The 24,439-nt window shown below is 48.2% G+C and overlaps 1 protein-coding gene across 2 annotated transcripts in view; it reads right to left on the bottom strand.

The window, feature by feature from the left end:
• LOC137352599 (fibronectin type III and SPRY domain-containing protein 2) overlaps positions 1-24,439 on the bottom strand; it is a 44,290-nt gene that overhangs the window by 9,162 nt on the left and 10,689 nt on the right. The window contains exons 3-9 of one of the 2 annotated variants that reach the window (XM_068018297.1): positions 23,029-23,124; positions 20,479-20,712; positions 19,062-19,084; positions 10,537-10,658; positions 8,422-8,583; positions 6,542-6,676; positions 763-919 (exon numbers count right to left, since the gene is read on the bottom strand). In XM_068018297.1, the coding sequence (XP_067874398.1) occupies positions 763-919; positions 6,542-6,676; positions 8,422-8,583; positions 10,537-10,658; positions 19,062-19,084; positions 20,479-20,712; positions 23,029-23,124 (929 nt within the window). The remainder of the gene's footprint in view (positions 1-762; positions 920-6,541; positions 6,677-8,421; positions 8,584-10,536; positions 10,659-19,061; positions 19,085-20,478; positions 20,713-23,028; positions 23,125-24,439) is intronic. The other variant, XM_068018298.1, reaches the window with a different exon arrangement.

Here is a 24,439-nt window from a genome sequence, read left to right as displayed (position 1 = left end):
TCTGACCTGAGTCAGGGGTCACTCCAGCCAGGGATGGACCTGAGTCAGGGGTCACTCCAGCCAGGGATGGACCTGAGTCAGGGGTCACTCCGGCCAGGGATGGACCTGAGTCAGGGGTCACTCCGGCCAGGGATGGACCTGAGTCAGGGGTCACTCTGGCCAGGGATGGACCTGAGTCAGGGGTCACTCCGGCCAGGGATGGACCTGAGTCAGGGGTCACTCCGGCCTGGGATTGACCTGACTCAGAGGTCACCCCGGCCAGGGATGGACCTGAATCAGGGGGGCACTCCGGCCAGGGATGGACCTGAATCAGGGGGTCACTCCGGCCAGGGATGGACCTGAATCAGGGGTCACTCCGGCCTGGGATTGACCTGACTCAGAGGTCACCCCGGCCAGGGATGGACCTGACACCGGGGGTCACTCCGGCCAGGGATGGACCTGAATCAGGGGGTCACTCCGGCCAGGGATGGACCTGAATCAGGGGGTCACTCGGGCTTGGGATAGACCTGACACGGGTCACTCCAGCCAGGGATGGATGTGATTGAGGTGGTCACTCTGGGTAACATTGTGGGTTTGGGGTGTTGGGACATCACCCACTAATTTCTTGGGGGTTGCTGCAGCTCCAGTTCTGCAGACGGCGGAGGGTTGGATGATTGGCCCTTTGACACTATACCAGAAGCAGACGTATTGTGGAAGGTTCATGTTACCCTGGTTTTATTTTAATGATTGTTTTGCTGCCTGAGTGATGTGATCACTACTCACTCTGTGAGAGATTCAGTCCAGTCACAGCCACTGCAGACTTGGCAGAATTCCACAGTGTAGGAATGTCCAGGGTTCCTGCTCCCAGATTCCCACTCAATGAGGGCTGCGTCCTGGCAGCTTGCCACTGCTGTCCTGGTGATAGTTGGAGCTAAAGGGACTGAAACACAGGACCAACATGAGCATGTTTCACACGGATCAGCCACATCCTAGACCCTAACAGAAGGGCTGGAAACAGATCCGAATCTCCCTGGATTCCAGGCACCTCCTGCCACTCTGGAAGTTCCAGCTGCCCCTTTGGAAGAGGAGGAGGGGGTGGGGGTGATTGGAGGTTTCCCTCCTACACTCAGTTCCCCAGGAACCTGGCTCGGTATTTCTTTGCACTGAGTGAATGAGGTGGATGTGGTTCCAAAACAGGGGTGCAGATCACCCCCATTTACACAGTGAGTGAGGAGCACACAGGGGGAATGAGGCTGGGGCAATACCTAGGAGAACATTCACACTCCCGCCCCCAGCCCCGAAGTAGGGATTCACTGGAGCTTCCAGCCACATGGAGCGGATGCGAGTCCGGATTGTAACTTGAGGAATTTCCTAACATTAAAACCCTTGGTCAAAGCAGTGGAAATGGCTGTGTGACAGAGACTCCCAGCTGACTCTATTGACTAGATAGAGTTAAACCTCCTCCTCAAATACCTGTTTCTTGTTCCTCTGATGAATGCCCTTTGAGTTTGACCCTTTTCTCTGGGTTACGTTGTATTATGCAGCACACATACTTGGGTCAAATATCGGTGCCTATGATGCCTTGTGTCTGCCGCTGGGAGGGTGTGTGGCAGTGAAATTCAGGTCGCTGGTACCTACCCTCAGGGCAGCAGTCAGATTGGGCACCCTGTGCCATGGGTCATTGCCCTGGCCATCCAATTCCATTTTACATTTTCTATTAAATCATTTTCCCACTGCTTTCTCCCGGTACAGATTGCATATGATTTATTAACTTCATGCATCAACATGATTCCAGGAAGTGTCACCCTCAGGAACCTCCCTCACGATGGGTTGAACTTAGTGAACCCATCGCGGGTCCCGGGTGTCATTGTCACTCATCACGCGTGGCGGGCCCAGCAGGCGGCCAATTATCATAATGGAGGTACAGGACCCATCCAATCACGTGAGATGGGCGGGCTTTGGGGTGCCGAATGCAGCGTTGGATGACTTTGGAGCAGGTGCTGGCGCCATATTTAAAGCCCTGCTTGCATTGCTGCCTTTGAGTCATTTGCTGTTTCCTGTTGTCTGCTCACGTCATTGCTGTAGTGACTTCTGGACCCCCCGCCTCCCGGAGATGGCCCTGCGGGGTGGCAGAGGCAAGACACAGGATGGTCCCACAGTTTAGTGAACCCTCCCTCCAAATTCTCCTCCAGGCTGCAAGGGAAAAGCGGGAGGTCCTCCCGCCTGAGCAAGCAAGCCTGGATGAAGATAGCTGAGGAGGCCAGCAGCCATGGGGTCACCCCCTGGACATGGGTACAGTGATGGAAGGGAGTCAATGACCTCCTTTGTTCTGCCAAGGTGGCTGCTCCATACTTCTTTTTAGCGTTTACAAATATCTACACAGGAGGAAGCGGGAGATGGGGAGGGAGGCACTGTAAATGTGCTGACAGATGCATGGCTGCATCTCGCCCACTGGCCACCTTCATTCACAGCTCACCCCAATTAACTCCCCGAACAGTGAACGTGAGGATGAGCTATATAGGAAACCCCAGGAGGGGACGAGGGGCTGATGGTAGCAGAACTGTCATGTAGATCTCTCTGCAAAGTATGACTATCTCCCTCTTTCCTGGCAAATGGTGAGAGATAGAGTCATAGAGTTATACAGCACAGAAACAGGCCCTTCGGTCCATCGTGTCTGTGCTGGCCATCAAGCACCTATCTATTCGAATCCCATTTTCCAGCACTTGGTCTGTAGCCTTGTATGCTATGGCATTTCAAGTACTCATCTAAATACTTCTTAAATGTTGTGAGGGTTCCTGCCTCAACCACGCCTTCAGGCAGTATGTTCCAGATTCCAACCACCCTCTGGGTGAAAACATTTTTCCTCAAATCCCCTCTAAAGCTCCTGCCCCTTACCTTAAATCTATGTCCCCTGGTTATTGACACCTCTGCTAAGGGAAAAAGTTTCTTCCTATCTAACCTATCAATGCCCCTCATAATCTTGTACACCTCAATCAGGTCCCCCCTCTGCCTTCTCTGCTCCAAGGAAAACAACCCTAGCCTTTTCAGTCTCTCTTCATAGTTGAAATGCTCCAGCCCAGGCAACATCCTGGTGAATCTCCTCTGCACCTTCTCCAGTGCAATCACATCCTTCCTATAGTGTGGTGCCCAGAACTGTACACCGTACTCCAGCTGTGGCCTAACTAGCGTTTATACAGCTCCATCATAACCTCCCTGCTCTTATATTCTATGCCTCGGCTAATAAAGGCAAGTATCCCATATGCCTTCCTCATCACCTTATCTACCTGTGCTGCTGCCTTCAGTGATCTATGGGCAAGTACACCAAGGTCCCTCTGATCCCCTGTACTTCCTAGGGTCCTACCATTCATTGTATATTCCCTTCCCATGTTAGTCCTCCCAAAATGCATCACCTCACACTTCTCAGGATTAAATTCCATTTGCTGCTGCTCCGCCCATCTTACCAGCCCATCTATATCGTCCTGTAATCTAAGGCTTTCCTCCTCACTATTTACGACACCACCAATTTTCATGTCATTTGCGAACTTACTGATCATACCTCCTATATTCACGTCTAAATCATTAATGTACACTACAAACAGCAAGGGTCCCAGCACCAATCCCTGTGGTACACACTGGTCACAGGCTTCCAATCGCAAAAACAACCCTCGACCATCACCCTCTGCCTCCTGCCACTAATCCAATTTTGGATCCAATTTGCCAAATTGCCCTGGATCCCATGGTCTCTTACCTTCTTAACCAATCTCCCATGTGGGACCTTATCAAAAGCCTCACTGAAGTCCATGTATACTGCATCAACTGCTTTACCCTCATCTACACATCAAGTCACCTCCTCGAAAAATTCAATCAAATTTGTTAGACATGATCTCCCCCTGACAAAACCACGCTGACTATCCCTGATTAATCCCTGCCTATCCAAGTGGAGATTAATCCTGTCCCTCAGAATTTTTTCCAATAGTTTCCCAACCACTGATGTTAGACTCACCAGTCTGTAATTACCTGGTTTATCCCTGCTACCCTTCTTGAGTAATGATAGCACATTCGCTGTCCTCCAATCCTCTGGTACCTCTCCTGTGGCCAGAGAGGATTTGAAAATTTGTGTCAGAGCCCCTGCAATCTCCTCCCTTGCCTCACATAACAGCCTGGGATAAATCTCATCTGGGCCTGGGATTTATCCACTTTTAAGCCCGCTAAAAAAGCTAATACCTCCTCCCTTTCAATGCTAATATCTTCGAGTATATGACAATTCCCCTCCCTGATCTCTACACCTACATCGTCCTTCTCCATAGTGAACACAGAAGAAAAGTAATCATTTAAAACCTCACCTGTGTCCTCTGGCTCCACACACACATTGCCACTTTGGTCCCTAATGGGCCCTACTCTTTCCCTGGTTATCCTCTTGCCCTCATGTCATCGTCATGCAAGGCCTCCCCCCTCTGCAGTGCTAGATTGTGCAGAGCACAGCAGACCACAATGATGCATGAGACCCTCGCTGGGGCATATGGCAGGACTCCACCGCATCGATATAGACAACAGAATCTCATCTTCAGCAGCCCAATCACCTGCTTGATGGATGCTCGGTTGGAGCCATGGCATGTGTTGTATCGATGGGCCGAAGGGCCTATTTCTGTGCACTATGACTCTATGACTCTCCTCTGCTGCATTGCAAAGGTTTCTCACAGGCATCTGTAGCCAAGTCTTCAATAAGTAGCCTTTGTCCCTGAGAATCCATCCCTGACAGCGAACGGGGCTGGGGGGCCTGAAAAGCTGTGGCACCTGATACTGTCAAAATATGCAGGCCTCGTGGCCGCTTCCCAGGATGTGGGCACACACTGACAGGAAATGCTTTCGGTGATTGTAGACCAGTTGCACGTTGATTGAATGAAAGCCCTTCCCGTGGATGAAGGGAGCTGGCTGGTCCATTGCAGCCTTGATGGCCACATGTGTGCAATCTATCACAGCTTGCACCCGGAGGAATTCAGCGATGACCCCGAATCCAATAGCCCTCTTGGCCTAACTGTCAGGGTCGATCTGGTAGCGCACATAGTCGCCGTCCCTCTTGAACAGGGCATTGGTCACCTTCTTGATGCAGTGGTGGGCTGCTGCCTGGGAGACCCCAAACATATCCACAGTGGATCCTTGGAATGATCCAGACGCGTAAAAGTTTAGTGTTGCTGTGATCTTCAGAGCCACTGGTATAGGATGACCCCCAAATCCTGTAGGTCACAACTCGTCCTGCAACAGGGCACATAAGTCGGTGACAGCTTTGCTGGAGAGCCATAGTCTTCGCTGACAATGGCGCTCAGACATTTGGAGGTAGCTGATTTGAGTGTGGTACACTGGCACAGGTGGCTCCTCTTGGCAGGGCTGGTTACTGTTGCTCTCGTCGTGAGTTTCACGGGCAAGCACAGCTGCTTCCTGGTCCTCCCTCGGTCGGAGACGCTGCATTATGCCGGTGGGGGGGGTCCTAGAAGACAAGGGGTATGAAACCCATGCCAGGTGATCAGTGGGCCTACAGAGCAGTGTTCTTGCAGAGGAGGTTAGGGTTAGGGTTTGCCTTTGCTACTCCTCTCGGCTGTCTCGCTTATGGCCCTCAGTGCCTGAGAGTCAACCCTTTCACCTAATAGTATGGACACCATGCAAATCACCAGGCAACACGCCCACCCAGTAATGCCACCCGGCAACACATGTGGAAAGGATGTTTCCTCTTGTGGGAGAGTCCAGAACTAGGGGGCAATGTTTTAAAATTAGGGGTCGCCCTTTTGGGACAGAGATGAGGAGAAATGTTTTCTCTCAGAGGGTTGTGTGACTTTGGAACTCTCTGCCTCAGAAGGCGGTGGAGGCGGGTTCATAGAGAGATACAGCACTGAAACAGGCCCTTCGGCCCACCGATTCTTGTCAGGCAAGGGAATCAAAGGTTATCGGGGGTAGATGGGAGTGTGGAATTCGAGACACAAACGGATCAGCCATGATCTTATTGAATGGCGGAGCTGGCTCGAGGGGCCGAATGGCCTACTTCACTCCTAATTTGAATGATCGTATGTATGTACGCCCCCCCCCTTGCAGAGCACTGTAGGCCGACAATGGCCTCTGCTCCGCCCTCTTCCCCTGTGCAGTGCTGGTCATGGCTGCCTACCCGTCTTGGCGCTGAGGCCTCGCCTCGATGCTGCCTGCTTTCATCGGTCGGGAATCCAAAGGCACGTGTGGCTGGCTGTCATTCACTTCATTCCAAGCTCCCCATTGAATCTCATTCAATTGAACGCAAATGTATTATAAGTATCTGTTCAGCAAATTAAAGTTCACTCCAGTCGCTTCAGGACAGTGATGCCGCCTTGGTGCTTTCCCGCCATGGACTAAATCCAGATCCAAATCACAACATCAGATTTCCAGGCGGACGCATCTGACACGATTCTCCAGCCTCCCACACTTCCACTCCCGCTCCAAACAGCCTCACTAAATTCAGCCGGATGTTTCTGACCTGATCTATGCCTCAGAGGTGCCTGGTCACAGCCTGATGTTCCCATGTGCCTTTCGGTGCTTTTACCTGTCATGTGCTTGGCCCGGTCACTGACAGCACTTGTCCCAGTGGAGTTTGTGGCTGTAACCCAGAATTCATACACAGTGTTGGGCTTCAGGTTCCACACCGTGTGGTACATTTCCTTCACTTTCAGGGATGTGTCTGTGGAGGAACAAGGCACAGAGCAAACACCGGTTATTAGGTGGGATTGAATTAGGTGGAAGGAATACCTCAGGATATGGAGAATTTCCAGTATTTATGGAGAAACAGATGGAGCTGAAACTGATTCCGAGCAATGCCGAGTGTTTCTCTGGGAATTAAATGCTGTGAAGAATAAGCACCGAATGAAAGGACTGGAATCAGCTGCAGGAATTTCTGGGAAAGTTCTGGTAGTGATTGTGGTGAACTCAGGATAATTCAGTCAGGGGATTTAAGGCTGCAATCCCAAAGACAGGTAGGTGGGGTTTGAAGCTGGCTGTGTCAGCTGGACCTTCTTTCTATACTCTGTACAGTTCCGATCCACAGGGAGGTGTCTGGGGGTTGAAGAGGACATTGGGACAAGCTGCAGCAATTACCCCAAGTGTAAGAGGGTTGGACTCTTAAGGGAGAGTAAATAAGCCCAGTCTCCAGTGTCAGGAGCAGGACTGTCTAATCCCCAGGACTACTGGAACCCCACACACTGAGCAAGATTTCAGCTATTGTCTCCACTCCATTAGCCCCCGACTCCATCCCCCTCCCTGGCAACAGTCTGAGACTAAACCGGACTGTTCACAACCTTGCTGTCATATTTGACCCCGAGATGAGCTTCCAACCACATATTCGCGCCATCACTAAGACCGTCCATTTCCACCTCTGTAATATTGCCTGACTTCACTCCTGTCTCAGCTCATCGACTGCTGAAACCCTCATTCATGCCTTCGTTACCATCAGACTTGACTGTTCCAATGCACTCCTGGCTGGTCTCCCACATTCTAACCCCAAGTAAACACGAGGTCATCCAAAACTCTGCTGCTCGTGTCTTAACTCGCACCAAGTCCCGTTGCCCCGTCACCCCTGTGCTCGTTGACCTACATTAGCTCCAGTCTAGCAATGTCTTGATATTAAAATTCTCATCCTTGTTTTTGAAACCCTCCATGGCCTCTCCCCTCCCTATCTCTGTAATCTCCTCCAGCCCCACTACCCTCCGATATCTCTGCACTCCTCTAATTCTGGCCTCTTTAGCATCGCTGATTTTAATTGCTCCACCATTGGTGGCTTGGGCATCTGGGCAGTGGAGTGAAAGCTCTGGGCCTGATTCTGTTTGAGCTTCATGGTGAAGACCAGTTCGATCGCTGAGCACCTGCCAGCATTTGGGACCAATTGTGACTCTGTCAGGATTCTGCTCTGCTCCTCTACTACCATCGTCAATTTCCTCTGCCTGTCTCGCCTGTGTAAGGTGGGTGTACTTGGACAGTTCCAGGGCATCATCTCGACTCACCCAATATTCTCTTCAATGAGACTCTCACTGGCTGAGAGCGGGGATCAGTACCATTGGGACCCCAGACTTCACCCAGAATAAGATCACTGACCCCAGGAAGGACCTCAGTTACAGCAAGTGTGAGTCACTTGCATTGCCGAGCACAGTCGGACAGTGGACCCACCCTGAGATTTGGAACCCCATCCATGGGATTCGGTGGAAAGGGTGGGTTCCTTTAGGTGTGGGCAGCTGACAGTGAGAGGGACGTCCAGCCTCCAGGTAATGTCAGGAGAATCAGAACCCCAGGGGGAGGAGTCTGAATGGCCATAGATGGTCCTTGTGTTTCCTGCACAGTGTGAATGTGTCGAGAGAACCTTACCAATTAAGATCCAAATTAAGTTTGCAGGTCTCAGATTTCTCTCAATTGCAGCTCTGCCCCTCAGTCACAAACCTGCAGGCTGCTCATCTTGCTGTGTGCTCTCTCTTGGGAGATGTCTGTAGTACAGCTGATAATGTTCCACAGTATCATCAGCTGAAAGGCTCCAGCGGACTCTCACTGAGTTGCTTGTTGCTGTGCCAGGAGCCTGAGGGCACATCACCGGAGCAGAGGGAACTGCACAGAGAACAACCACAGAAAGATAGATTACTGACCAGAGCTTTCACAATCAAACAATGGGAGACCCTCCCTGCAGCTCATTAATCTGGTGACGGGGAGACCCTCATTAACTCATTAACCTGGTGATGAGGAGACCCTCCCTGTAACTCATTAACCTGGTGATGAGGAGACCCTCATTAACCTGTTGACGGGGAGACCCTCCCTGTAACTCATTAACCTGGTGACGGGGAGACCCTCATTAACCTGTTGACAGGGAGACCCTCCCTGTAACTCATTAAGCTGGTGACCGTGAGACCCTCCCTGTAAAGGTTGTAGAGATAAGCCAGGGAACTACAGACCAGTGAGTCTCACGTCAGTGGTAGGGAAACTATTGGAGAAAATTCTGAAGGAGAGAATCTATCTCCACTTGGAGAGGCAAAATTTGATTAGGAATAGTCAGCATAGCTTTGTCAGAGGGAGGTCATGCCTAACAAATTTGATTGAATTTTTTGAGCATGTGACCAGGTGTGTAGATGAGGGTAGTGCAGTTGATGTAGTTTACATGGATTTCAGCAAAGCCTTTGACAAGATCCCACATGGGAGACTTATCAAGAAAGCAAATGCACATGGGATACAAGGTAACTTGATAAGGTGGATTCAAAACTGGCTTAGCTGTAGGAGACAGAGAGTGATGACAGACGGCTGTTTTAGTGACTGGAAGCCAGTGTCCAGTGGCGTACCACAGGGATCTGTGCTGGGTCCCCTATTGTTTGTCATTTATATAAACGACATAGATGACTATGTGGGGGGTAGGATCAGTAAGTTCGCGGATGACACAAAGATTGGCCGAGTGGTTAACAGTGAGGTGGAGTGTCTTAGGTTACAGGAAGATATAGACAGGATGGTCAAATGGGCAGAAAAGTGGCAGATGGAATTTAACGCTGAAAAGCGTGAGGTGATACACTTTGGAAGGAGTAATGTGACACAGAAGTATTCAATGAATAGCCTGACACTGGGAAGTTCCGAGGAACAAAGGGACCTTGGCGTGTTTGTCCATAGATCTCTGAAGGCAGAAGGGCAGGTTAATAGGGTGGTGAAAAAGGCAAATGGGACACTTGCCTTTATCAATCGAGGCATAGATTACAAAAGCAGGGAGGTCATGTTGGAGTTGTACAGAACTTTGGTAAGGCCACAGCTGGAGTACTGTGTGCAATTCTGGTCGCCACATTATAGGAAGGATGTGATTGCATTGGAGGGGGTGCAGAGGTGATTCACCAGGATGTTGCCTGGGATGGAACATTTAAGCTATGAAGAGAGGTTGGATAGGCTTGGGTTGTTTTCACTGGAGCAGAGAAGACTGAGGGGTGACCTGATCGAGGTGTACAAGATTATGAGGGGCATGGACAGGGTGGATAGGGAGCAGCTGTTCCCCTTAGTTGAAGGGTCAGTTACGAGGGGACACATGTTTAAGGAGAGGGGCGGGAGGTTTAAGGGGGATTTGAGGAAGAACTTTATTACCCAGAGGGTGGTGACGGTCTGGAATGCCCTGCCTGGGAGGATGGTAGAAGCAGGTTGCCTCACATCCTTTGAAAAGTACCTGGATGAGCACTTGGCACGTCATAACATTCAAGGCTATGGGCCAAGTGCTGGCAAATGGGATTAGGTAGACAGGTCAGGTGTTTTAATGCATTGGTGCAGACTTGATGGGCTGAAGGGCCTCTTCTGCACTGTATTATTCTGTGATTCTGTAACTCATTAACCTGGTGACATCATTTCATCTAATTCCTTTGTTTCTCTGCAGCTTCCTGTCGGGGACAGAGAATTCTGCAACGTAACCTGAAACTGATTGGAAATTATACAGACGTGGCTTTGCCAGGAGACCCTCAGAAACGCCTCAGCCCACAAAGATAAACAGCATGGGTGTGTGAGTGCGTGTGTCTAAGAGTCGGTTTGTGTGTGTTACTCACATACCTGGGATGCTGCTCATTGAGTCTATTAATCGCTGCACCTCAGGCATGTCCGTTGGGAATTTCTCAAATTCTGTTGTTGTAGGAAGCTCCAAGTTGAAGTTCCCTTCAAGAAACTCTTCCAGCCTGTTGGGTGATAGAAACAGCAGAGTGACTGATAACAGGGGGAATTTATTGGGACACAATTTTCTGGCGGGGTGGGCACTCCTCAAGTACAGGTCTAAGCAATGAGTGCCACCTGACTAACTGAACAAGAGCCTAACCCTATCCCACAGCCACACAAATACACTTTCCAGCAGAGTTCACTGCAGTAGCCAGGAGTGTGAATTCTGCACAGTTCCCTCTGCTCTAACCCAGGGTACAGGATCTTACTGCCACCCTGACTGAGAGGATCTAACTCAGGATAGACAGTCAGACTCGGGACTTTTCCACCTTAATCTAAAATTATTTGGCTGGTTTTCTCCTTATTCCTTTGCTTCTCTCCTGAAGGTTCTGGCACATACTGGGTGTTAGTCACCATGCAGAATGCAGGCCTTGTGTTCATTCTGAATGGGTTGGCAAGCTATTGGACTATGAGTGAATCACAACAATCCCAATCCTGTCCTCACCCAACAGGAACACACACTTTCCAGCAAGAGTCACTGGTTGGGAATCAGGAGCAGGAATGCTGTGTCCAATGGTTCCCCTCCACAGCAGCACCCTCCACCCCTCCCCCCCCACCTTGCTACAATCTCACCTCAGACCTGGTGTGAACCTGGTGCCCTCGTGAACTGCCTCACACAATGAGCTGTGTTTAACCAGTAAACTAGCAACAGGATTCTGAACTGAGAATTCCTTCACAATGCAGTCCCAAATATTAGATTAAACCAACCCTGTTCTACCCTAGTAAAAATACTTGGATTGAAATTATAACAATGCTGTATAACTCTGTGACTCTACAACTGACATGATTCTTACTGACACCAAACTCCCCTCTTTGTTACTGTAATGGGGTCATTAATCCAGTAATTATGGAATAGGCTGTTTCCCACGTTAGCACAGTCAGGGGAGCAGCGTGATAGGAACTAGTTAACAATTAGGGCAAGAACTGCATTGATTAGAATTTTTGCACTAATGTTACCCTTTGTTCTCATCAAACAGAGACATTGAAGAATCAAACAGTTTTCTACTTTTACTTTCATTCAGTATCAATATTGAGCACTTCCAATGGATATTAAATGCCAAGTAATGCTCATTCTACACTGCCCCATCTGTCGCACTGAAGTTGTCCTTTCAATGGAAGATGAGAGAATTCCTGTTTTGCGTTAACAAAATCTAAGGAGTGCGTGACTTTAAAGAAGCAATTTCTGAGAATGCGGCACAGTGGCGCAGTGGTTAGCACCGCAGCCTCACAGCTCCAGCGACCCGGGTTCAATTCTGGGGACTGCCTGTGTGGAGTTTGCAAGTTCTCCCTGTGTCTGTGTGGGTTTCCTCCGGGTGCTCCGGTTTCCTCTCACATGCCAAAGACTTGCTGGTTGATAGGTTAATTGGCCTTTATAAATTGCCCCTAGTATAGGTAGGTGGTAGGGAAATGTAGAGACAGGTGGGAATGTGGAATTAGTGTAGGGTTAGTATAAAATGGGTGGTTGATGGTCGGCACAGACTCGGTGGGCCGAAGGGCCTGTTTCAGTGCTGTATCTCTAAACTAAACTAAAATAGCCACACTCCCATTTTCCTCAAGGGAGGAATTTCAAACCCAAGGCACTTAACTCCAGTGGCAAAGCTGCAGCCCCTGCTGTATCATTGCAATATTTCCACATCCCTAACCAACCATATTGCCAACTCTCTGAATGAGTCTACCCACTGGGGTATGATTGGGTTTATGCTCACCAGACCCGGATGGTAGGAAGTGGGAACGTGGTCTGATGTTTTTTGTTATTAGTTCGGGGTATGTGGACGTCACTGGCCAGGCCAGCATTTATTGCCCATCCCTAATTGCCCTTGAGAAGGTGGTGGTGAGCTGCCTTCTTGAACCGCTGCAACCCACAGTGCTGTTAGGAAGAAAGTTCCAGGATTTTGACCCAGTGACAGTGAAGGAACAGCGATATAGTTCCAAGTCAGGATAGTGTGTGACTTGGAGGGGAACTTGCAGGTGGTGGTGTTCCCACGCATCTGCTGCCCTTGTCCTTCGAGGTGGTAGAGGTCGCAGGTTTGGAAGGTGCTGTCTAAGGAGCCTTGGTGCGTTGCTGCAGTGCATCTTGTAGATGGTACACACTGCTGCCACTGTGCGTCGGTGGTGGAGGGAGTGAATGTTTCTAGATGGGGTGCCAATCAAGTGGGCTGCTTTGTTCTGGATGGTGTCGAGCTTCTTGAGTGTTGTTGGAGCTGCACCCATCCAGGCAAGTGGAGAGTATTCCATCACATTCCTGACTTGTGCCTTGGACAGGTTTTGGGGAATCAGGAGATGAGTTACTTGCTGCAGGATTCCTAGCCTCTGACCTGCTCTTGTAGCCACGGTATTTATATGGCTACTCCAGCTCAGTTTCTGGTCAATGGTAACCCCCAGGATGTTGATATTGGGGGATTCAGCGATCGTAATGTGAATGGTGCTGAACACTGTGTAATCATCAGCGAACATCCCCACTTCTGACCTTATGATTGAAGGAAGGTCATTGATGAAGCAGCTGAAGATGGTTGGGCCTAGGACACTAACCTGAGGAACTCCTGCAGTGGTGTCCTCGAGCTGAGATGATTGACCTCCAACAACCACAACCATCTTCCTTTGTGCTAGGTATGACTCCAGCCAGTGGAGGGTTTCCCCCCTAAATTCCCGTTGACCTCAGTTTTGCTAGGGCTCCTTGATGCCATACTCAGTCAAATGCTGCCTTTATGTCAAGGGCAGTCATTCTCACCTCACCTCTTGAGTTCAACTGTTTTGTCCATGTTTGAACCAAGGCTGAGGTCAGGAGCTGAGTGGCCCTGGCGGACCCCAAACTGAGTGTCACTGAGGTTATTGCTAAGCAAGTGCCGTTTGATAGCACTGTCAGTGACACCTTCCATCACTTTACTGATGATTGAGAATAGACTGATGGGGCGGTAATTGGACGGATTGGATTTGTCCTGCTTTTTGTGTGCAGGACATACCTGGACAATTTTCCAAATTGCTGGCCAGTGTTGTAGCTGTACTGGAACAGCTTGGCTAGGGGCGCAGCAAGTTCTGGAGCACAGATCTTCAGTACTATTGCCAGAATGTTGTCAGGGCCCAGAGCCTTTGCAGTATCCACTGCCTTCATGCGGAGTGAATCAAATTGGCTGAAGACTGGCATCTGTGATGCTGGGGACTTCAGGAGGAGGTCGAGATGGATCATCCACTCGGCACTTTTGGCTGAAGATTGTTGCAAATGCTTCAGCCTTATCTTTTGCTCTGATGTGCTGGGCTCCCCAATCATTGAGGATGGTGATATTTGTGGAACCTCCTCTTCCAGTTAGTTGTTTAATTGTCCACCACCATTCACGACTGGATGTGGCAGGACTGCAGAGCTTAGATCTGATCCATTCATTGTGGGATCGCATAGCTCTGTCTATCGCATGCTGTTAACGCAGTTTGGCACGCAGATAGTCCTGTGTTGTAGTTTCACAAGGTTGACACCTCATTTTGAGGTATGCCTGATGCTGCTCCTGGCATGCCCTCCTGCACTCTTCATTGAACTAGGGTTGGTCTCCTGGCTTGATGATAATGGTAGAGTGGGGAATATGCCGGGCCATGAGATTACAGATTGCGGTTGAGTATAATTCTGCTGCTGCTCATGGCCCACAGCGCCTCATGGATGCCCAGTTTTGCATTGCTAGATCTGTTCGAAATCTATCCCATTTAGCATGGTGGTAGTGCCACACAACACGATGGATGATATCCTCAATGTGAAGACGATACTTTGTCTCCACAAGGACTGTGCAGTGGTCACTCCTACCAATACTGTCATGGACAGATGCATCTGTGGCAGGATGAGGTCAAGTATGTTTTTCCCTCGTGTTGGTTCCCTCACCACCTGCCGCACTCTAGTCTAGCAGCTATGTCCTTTAGGACTCAGCCAGCTTGGTCAATAGTGGTGCTACCGAGCCACTCTTGGTGATGGACATTGAAGTCCCCCACCCAGGAGTACATTCTGCACCCTTGCCCCCCTCAGTGCTTGCTCCAAGTGGTGTTCAACATGGAGGAGTATTGATCCATCATCTGAGGGAGGGCGGTAGGTGGTAATCAGCAGGTGATTTCCTTGCCCATGTTTGACCTGATGCCAAGAGCCTTCATGGGGTCCAGAGTCGATGTTGAGGACTCCCAGGGCAACTCCCTCCCGACTGTATATCACTGTGTCACCACCTCTGCTGGGTCTGTCCTGCCGGTGGGACAGGACATACCCGGGGATGGTGATGACAGTGTCTGGGACATTGTCTGTAAGGTATGATTCCGTGAGTGTGACTATGTCAGGCTGTTGCTTGACTAGTTTGTGGGACAGCTCTCCCAACTTTGGCACAAGCCCCCAGATGTTAGTAAGGAGGACTTTGCAGGGTCGACAGGGCTGGGTTTGCTGTTGTTGTTTCTGGTGCCGAGGTCGATGCCGGGTGGTCCGTCCGGTTTCATTCTTTATCGACCTTTTAGTGGTTAGGTAGGATTGAGTAGCTTGCTGGGCCATTTCAGAGGGCATTTAAGAGTCAACCACATAGGGCCAGTCCAGGTAAGGACAACAGATTTCCTTCCCTAAAGGACATTAGTGCACCAGATGGGTTTTTACGACAATCAACAATAGTTTCATGGCCATCACTAGCTTTTCAATTCCAGAATTTTTTTAGATTAGTTGAATTCAGATTCCACCTTCTGCCATGTGGGATTTGAACCCATGTCCCCAGGGGAATACCCTGGGTCACTAGGCCAGTGTCAATACCACTACGCCACTGCTTCCCCTGAATTAGTAACTCAGAGACCCAGGGGACATGGGTTTGAATCCCACCACGGCAGATGGTGAAATCTGAATTCAATTAATCTGGAATTAAAAAGCTAATCTAAAGGTGACCATGAAACCATTGTCGATTGTTGTAAAAACCCATCTGGTTCACTAATGTCCTTTAGGGAAGAAAATCTGCTGTCCTTACCTGGTCTGGCCTACATGTGACTCCAGACCCACAGCAATCTCTTAAAATGCCCTCTGAAAAGGCCCAGCAGCCACTCAGTTGTATCAAACCGCTGCAAAGTCTAAGAAAAGGAATGGTGTCCGAGTTCACGAGCACCAATCAAACAGCACAAAATTATAATAAGAAAAATACATCAGGGAAAATGTGCATCGTATCAAACGGTCGGAATATTCCAGGGCAAGTTCTGTAAGCAACGATCCCATGTGGGAGTAACCACTCTCTACTGCCTGGCTGAAGGGTTACATTTTACTCATCCCTTTCATCACTTAACTGGTTAGTTGAGATAATGGCTCCCACAGAAACAGTGAGTCATGCCAGTGTCACCAGAGATACAGTGAGTCATGCCAGTGTCACCAGAGATACAGTGAGTCATGCCAGTGTTACCAGAGATACAGTGAGTCATGCCAGTGTCACCAGAGACACAGTGAGTCATGCCAGTTTCACCAGAGATAGTGAAGCATGTCAGTGTTACCAGAGATACAGTGAGCATGACAGTGTTACCAGAGATACAGTGAGCATGCCAGTGTTACCAGAGATACAGTGAGTCATGCCAGTTTCACCAGAGATAGTGAAGCATGTCAGTGTTACCAGAGATACAGTGAGTCATGCCAGTGTTACCAGAGATACAGTGAGTCATGCCAGTTTCACCAGAGATAGTGAAGCATGTCAGTGTTACCAGAGATACAGTGAGCATGACAGTGTTACCAGAGATACAGTGAAGCATGACAGTGTCACCAGAGATACAGTGAGTCATGCCAGTTTCACCAGAGATACAGTGAAGCATGTCAGTGTCACCAGAGATACAGTGAAGCATGTCAGTGTTACCAGAGATACAGTGAGCATGCCAGTGTTACCAGAGATACAGTGAAGCATGACAGTGTTACCAGAGATACAGTGAAGCATGACAGTGTCACCAGAGATACAGTGAAGCATGTCAGTGTCACCAGAGATACAGTGAAGCATGTCAGTGTTACCAGAGATACAGTGAAGCATGCCAGGGTTACCAGAGTTACAGTGAGTCATGCCAGTGTTACCAGAGATACAGTGAGTCATGCCAGTGTCACCAGAGATACAGTGAAGCATGACAGTGTTACCAGAGATACAGTGAAGCATGTCAGTGTCACCAGAGATACAGTGAAGCATGACAGTGTTACCAGAGATACAGTGAAACATTCCAGTGTTACCAGAGATACAGTGAGTCATGCCAGTGTCACCAGAGATACAGTGAGTCATGCCAGTGTTACCAGAGATACAGTGAGTCATGCCAGTGTCACCAGGGATACAGTGAGCATGCCAGTGTTACCAGAGATACAGTGAGTCATGCCAGTTTCACCAGGGATACAGTGAACATGCCAGTGTCACCAGAGATACAGTGAGTCATGCCAGTGTCACCAGAGATACAGTGAGTCATGCCAGTGTCACCAGAGATACAGTGAAGCATGTCAGTGTTACCAGAGATACAGTGAGTCATGCCAGTGTCACCAGAGATACAGTGAGTCAGATACAGTGAGTCATGCTAGTGTTACTAGAGATACAGTGAAGCATGTCAGTGTCACCAGAGATACAGTGAAGCATGTCAGTGTTACCAGAGATACAGTGAAGCATGCCAGGGTTACCAGAGATACAGTGAGACATGCCAGTGTCACCAGAGATACAGTGAGTCATGCCAGTGTAACCAGAGACACAGTGAGCATGCCAGTGTCACCAGAGATACAGTGAAGCACGTCAGTGTTACCAGAGATACAGTGAGTCATGCCAGTGTAACCAGAGATACAGTGAGCATGACAGTGTTACCAGAGATACAGTGAAGCATGTCAGTGTCACCAGAGATACAGTGAAGCATGACAGTGTTACCAGAGATACAGTGAAACATTCCAGTGTTACCAGAGATACAGTGAGTCATGCCAGTGTCACCAGAGATACAGTGAGTCATGCCAGTGTTACCAGAGATACAGTGAGTCAGGCCAGTGTCACCAGGGATACAGTGAGCATGCCAGTGTTACCAGAGATACAGTGAGTCATGCCAGTTTCACCAGGGATACAGTGAACATGCCAGTGTCACCAGAGATACAGTGAGTCATGCCAGTGTCACCAGAGATACAGTGAGTCATGCCAGTGTCACCAGAGATACAGTGAAGCATGTCAGTGTTACCAGAGATACAGTGAGTCATGCCAGTGTCACCAGAGATACAGTGAGTCAGATACAGTGAGTCATGCTAGTGTTACTAGAGATACAGTGAAGCATGTCAGTGTCACCAGAGATACAGTGAAGCATGTCAGTGTTACCAGAGATACAGTGAAGCATGCCAGGGTTACCAGAGATACAGTGAGTCATGCCAGTGTCACCAGAGACACAGTGAGCATGCCAGTGTCACCAGAGACACAGTGAGCATGGCAGTGTCACCAGAGATACAGTGAAGCACGTCAGTGTTACCAGAGATACAGTGAGTCATGCCAGTTTCACCAGGGATACAGTGAACATGCCAGTGTCACCAGAGATACAGTGAGTCATGCCAGTGTCACCAGAGATACAGTGAGTCATGCCAGTGTCACCAGAGATACAGTGAAGCATGTCAGTGTTGCCAGAGATACAGTGAGTCATGCCAGTGTCACCAGAGACACAGTGAGCATGCCAGTGTCACCAGAGATACAGTGAAGCACGTCAGTGTTACCAGAGATACAGTGAGTCATGCCAGTTTCACCAGGGATACAGTGAACATGCCAGTGTCACCAGAGATACAGTGAGTCATGCCAGTGTCACCAGAGACACAGTGAGCATGCCAGTGTCACCAGAGACACAGTGAGCATGCCAGTGTCACCAGAGATACAGTGAAGCACGTCAGTGTTACCAGAGATACAGTGAGTCATGCCAGTTTCACCAGGGATACAGTGAACATGCCAGTGTCACCAGAGATACAGTGAGTCATGCCAGTGTCACCAGAGATACAGTGAGTCATGCCAGTGTCACCAGAGATACAGTGAAGCATGTCAGTGTTACCAGAGATACAGTGAAGCATGCCAGGGTTACCAGAGATACAGTGAGTCATGCCAGTGTCACCAGAGATACAGTGAGTCATGCCAGTGTAACCAGAGACACAGTGAGCATGCCAGTGTCACCAGAGATACAGTGAAGCACATCAGTGTTACCAGAGATACAGTGAGTCATGCCAGTGTAACCAGAGATACAGTGAGCATGCTAGTGTCACCAGAGATACAGTGAGTCATGCCAGTGTAACCAGAGATACAGTGAGTCATGCCAGTGTAACCAGAGATACAGTGAGTCATGCCAGTGTCACCAGAGATACAGTGAGTCAGATACAGTGAGCATGCCAGTGTTACCAGATACAGTGAGCATGCCAGTATTACCTGGCCAGCATTGTTTGTCCATTCTGTTGTTGCACAAAAAGAAAAAAGATTCAGTATTCTTCAAAAAAATGCCTGACTCTTACTGAAAAAAGCAGCTGAATTATCTTTCAAACAGGAACTACATCAACAAATCAATTGATGTGTTTATTCAATTCTCCCGATCCCTAACATAAGAAATAGGAGCAGGAATGGGCCATTCGGCCCCTTGAGCCTGCTCTGACATTCAATAAGATCTTAGCTGATCTGATTATGGCCTTAACTCCTTTCATACCTGCCCTCCATAAGCCTTGACTCCCTTGTTGATCAAAAATCTGTCTAACTCAGCCTTGAATATATTCAATGACCCAGCCTCCACTGCTGTCTGGGGAAGAGAATTTCAAGATTAATGACCCTCTGAGAGGTTCCTCCTTATCTCTGTCTTAAAAGGCGGACCCCTTATTTTAAAACTGTGCCCCCTATTTCTAGATTCTCCCACGAGGGGAAACATCCTCTCAGCATTTACACCGTCAAGCTCCCTCAGAATCGTATATGTTTCAATAAGATCACCCCTCATTCTTCTTAACTCCAATGAGTACAGACCCAACCTGCTCAACCTTTCCTCAATCCCTTCATCCCAGGAATCAGCCTAGTGAACCTTCTCTGAACTGCTTCCAATGCAAGTACATCCCTCCTTAGGTGAGACCAAAACTGTACACAGTACTCTAGGTGTGGTCTCATCAATGTCCTGTACAGTTGTAGCAAGACGTCCCTATTTTTATACTCCATCCCCCTTGCAATAAAGGCCAACATTCTTTGGACTTCCTAATTACTTGCTGTACCTGCATGGTAACTTTTTGTGATTCATGTACAAAGACACCCAGACCCCTCTGTACCGCAGCATTCTGCAGTCTCTCTCCATGTAAATAATATTCTGCTTTTTTATTCTTCCTGGCAAAGTGGACAGCCTCACATTTTCCCACATTATACTCCATCTGCCAATTTTTTACCCACTCACTTAACCTATCTATATCTCTTTGCGTCCTCTTCACAACTTGCTTTCCTACCTAGCTATATCGTCTGCAAATTTGGCGACAATATACTCGTTCCCTTCATCCAAGTCGTTAATATAGATCATAAATAGTTGAGGCCCCAGCAGTGATACCTGTGACACTCCACTAGTTACAGTTTGCCAACCCAAAAATCCCCCATTTATCCCGACTCTCTCTTTCCTATTAGTTAGCCAGCTAAGAAGGCATTTAGACTTTTGCCAGAAGACCTCACCCTTAACATGTCCCAAGGATTTCCTTGAGTCAAAGTGAGAATCCCAGAGTTACAGTCGCAGAGTGAGAATCAGGTGATTGAATCCCAGAGTTAGAATCTGCAATCATCTAACAAGATTTATAGAAATGTCAGACACCATCTAAGTCTTTGTGTTCACCTTCAAAAAGGTTTGCTTGTCTTCAGTCTTGAACAGCTCATCAGTGGCTTCTATCAGTTCTTTATACAGATCAATGCTCTGCCCGCAGCTCACCAGCTCCTTGTACAACTTCTCTAGTTTCAGCTTCTTCTCTGCCTCCAGTTCCTGGCTTCTGTCTTCATAACGTTGCACTAGAAACTGCATCAAATCATCGTACTGCAGCTCCAAGTAATGCTCCTGTTTACCGATGTTCTCCTGTTTGTCCAAAAAAAATTTGGTGTTAAAAAAGGTGTTTGAGTTTCAGTGTAGACCTGAGTATACAGACCAACAGTCCTACGTTTGACCCCATGTGAGGCAGCTCTCTCATGCCAACAACTCAGTCCTAGAGAGGGGGAAAAGTAGCCAGTGATTCCTGTAGGAATGTGGGTTGGGGACAGGATTGGGCTCAGCTGTGATGCTGCCTATAATCAGACAGCCTCCTGACGGTCACTTTCTCACCGGGGTGAGATATTGGAGCATAGCCAGTGCCTAGCTAGAGTCAGGGCTTTCAAGTAGACACAGAGCAGAATAAAGGAAAGGAAATTAAATAAACACTTTGTTGTACATGGTCCCAGAGTATACATATGTGGGTGGCGCAGTGGTTAGCACCGCAGCCTCACAGCTCCAGGGACCCGGGTTCAATTCCAGGCACTGCCTGTGTGGAGTTTGTAAGTTCTCCCTGTGTCTGCGTGGGTTTTCTCCGGGTGCTCCGGTTTCCTCCCACATGCCAAAGACTTGCAGGTTGGTAGGTTAATTGGCCATTAGAAATTGCCCCTAGTATAGGTAGGTGGTAGGGAAATATAGGGACAGGTGGGGATGCGGTAGGAATATGGGATTAGTGTAGGATTAGTATAAAATGGGTGGTTGATGGTCGGCACAGACTCGGTGGGCCGAAGGGCCTGTTTCAGTGCTGTATCTCTAAACATATAGGAACATACGAAATAGGAGCAGGAGTAGGCCACCTTGTACCTTGCACCCACAAGTAACACTGACAGCTTGCTGAGGGGAGTCATAGGAACAGAGGAACAGGAGGAGGCCATTCAACCCCTCAAGCCTATTCCGCCATTCTGTTAGATCATAGCTGGTCTGTATCTTAACTCCATCTACCTGCCTTTTAGATTGATTCCTGGGATGAGAGGGCTGTCCCTTGAGGAGAGATTGAGTAGAATGGGATGTACAAAATCTTAGCTGTCTTGACAGGGTACTGATAAAATGTCATAGATCTGAAACGTTAACTCTGTTTCTCTCTCCCCAGATGCTACCAGTCCTGCTGAGTATTTCCAGCATTTTCTGCTTTACTTTCAGATTTCCAGCATCTGCAGTATTTTGCTTTTGACAGGGTGGATACTGAGAGGCTGTTTCCCCGGTTGGACAGTCTAGGCGAGTGTCACAGACTCAGGATAAGGGCTTGGCCATTTGGGACAGAGATGAGGAAAAATTTCTTTTACTCAGAGGGTTGTGAATATTTGGAATTCTCTCGCCCAGAGGGCTGTGGATGCTGTCGTTGAGTAGATTCAAAACTGAGATTGATAGATTTTTGGGGACTAAGGGAATCGAAGGAAATGGGGATTGTGCGGGAAAGTGGAATTGATGTCGAGGTTCAGCAATGTTCTTAGTGAATGGCAGAGTAGGCACAAGGGATTGTATGGCCTATTCCTACTCCTATTTCTTATGTTTTCCATATCCCTTACTATCCTTAGCTAACAAATGTCTACCCATCGCAGGCATGAAAGCTCCAATTGTCCCCAGCATCCACACCATTTGACAGAGTTCCAGATTTCCACTACCCTTTGTGAAAATAGTTTCCTGATTTTATTTCTGAATTGTCTAGCTTTAATTACAAAATTGTTCTGGATTCCCCCAGGACAGGAAATAGTTTCTCTGTGTCTAAATCATTTTGTTATTTCAAGCACATCAATCAGATTACCCGTCAACCTTTTAAACTCAAGGAAATACAAACAGGTTTATGCATCCTCATAGATTAACCCTCAAAACCCTGCTATAATTCTGGTGGGTTATTACCTACTAGTAAAACTGGGAGCTTGTTTCGGATGATCCAGTATTATTAAAGAAAGAAACACCTGCATTTATATAGTGCCTTTCACAATCTCAGGTCCTCTCAAATACATTACAGCCAATTAAATACTTTTGAAGTGTAGTCACTACTGGAATGTAGGAAACACAGCAGCCGATTTGCGCACAGCAAGCTCCCACAAACAGCTATGAGAAATGACCTGATAATTTTATTTAGTGATGTTGATTAGGGATCAATGTAGAGTAGGACACAGGGAAGAGCCCGCCCCCCGCTCTTCTTTGAATAGTGACCATGAGATCTTTTACATCCACCCGAGAGGGCGGATGGGGCCTCGGTTTAACATCCTATCCAAAAATCAGGGCCTCCTTACTGCCAAGTGAAAGTATTAAAGGGAGGGGATTACCATCATATTATCAAAGCACACTCCTTCAAGATGAAACAAGAGATGAAGTATTCATCAAACGTTGAACATAGGAGATGTTTGACATGAAACTTACTTCAACAGTGACGAAGATTTCTTCCATATGATTAACAAATGTCTCCATCTGAATCAGTTGCTGTTCCAGCTTCTTCACATTGTTCTGACACTCAAGCTGAAAAATGAGGTGCAAAACTGATGTGAGTCGGATATAGAACTGTTACACATCATTCATAGAATGGTACTGCACAGAAGAGGCCATTCAGCCCATTGAGTCTGCACTAGCACTATCAAAGAGCAATCTCCCCTACTCTTTCTCCATAAGCCTACAGTATTTTCTCTCCAACTATTTACCCAATTCCCTCTTGAACACTCCAACTGAATCTGTATCCACATGAGCTCTGGAACTCGCTGCCTCTGAGGGTGGTGGAAGTGGAGACAATCAATGATTTCAAAAAAAAACTGGATGGGCACTTGAAGGAAATAAACTTGCAGGGATTGAGCGGGTATGTGGGACTGACTGGATTGCTCTGGAGGGAGCTGGCGTGGACTCGATGGGACAAATGGCCTCCTTCTGTGCCATAAATAACTCTGTGACCCTACCAGGCTGTGCATTCCAAATCCTAACAACTCATTGTGTAAAATGTTTTTCACATGTTGCATCGTTTACCAATCACCTCTGACTACCAACTGGAAACAGTTTTTATTTACTCTATCGAAACCCTGCATAATGTTAAACACCCCTATCAAATCTCCTCTTGGACTTCTCTGCTGTAAGGAGAACAACCCCAGTTTCTCCAATATCTCCACGTGGCTGTAATCCTTCATCCCTATAACTATTATAATAAATTGCTTCTGCACCCTCTTCACGTCCTTCCTAAAGTGTGGTGCCCAGAATTGGAAGCAGAGATTGACTCAGCACTGACCAGGGATCCAGTGAGGATCATTTTGTTTTCCTTGCTCAACTGCAAATGCATAAATCAGTCAGAGGCATCCTGGTGGTTACCATTGACCAGAAACTGAACTGGACCAGCCACATAAATATTGTGGCTACAACAGCAGGTCAGAGGCTGGGAATTCTGCAGTGAGTAACTCACCTCCTGACTCCCCAAAGCCTGTCCACCATCTACAAGGCACAAGTCAGGAGTGTGATGGAATACTCTCCACTTGTCTGGATGGGTGCAGCTCCAACAATACTCAAGAAGCTCGACACCATCCAGGACAAAGCAGCCCGCTTGATTGACACCCCATCCACACTTTAAACATGCTGAGTTATTGGGAGCCCTATTTAGTTTTCTTCAATGAAGTGAGACCACATCTGGAATACTCTGCATAGAAAGGATATACTTATATTGGAGGCGGTACAGCGAAGGCTCACTAAATTGGTCTCTGGGATGAGGGGGTTGTCCTATGATGAGAGGCTGAGTAAATTGGACCGATATTCTCTGAAGTTTAGAAGAATGAGAGGCGATCTCATTGAATCATACAAG

Source organism: Heterodontus francisci, chromosome 38 (genome assembly GCF_036365525.1).
Source record: "Heterodontus francisci isolate sHetFra1 chromosome 38, sHetFra1.hap1, whole genome shotgun sequence".
Lineage (NCBI taxonomy): Eukaryota > Metazoa > Chordata > Chondrichthyes > Heterodontiformes > Heterodontidae > Heterodontus > Heterodontus francisci.
The sequence above is the reverse complement of the archived record's forward strand: the minus strand, read 5'-3'. Positions and strand labels throughout refer to the sequence as shown.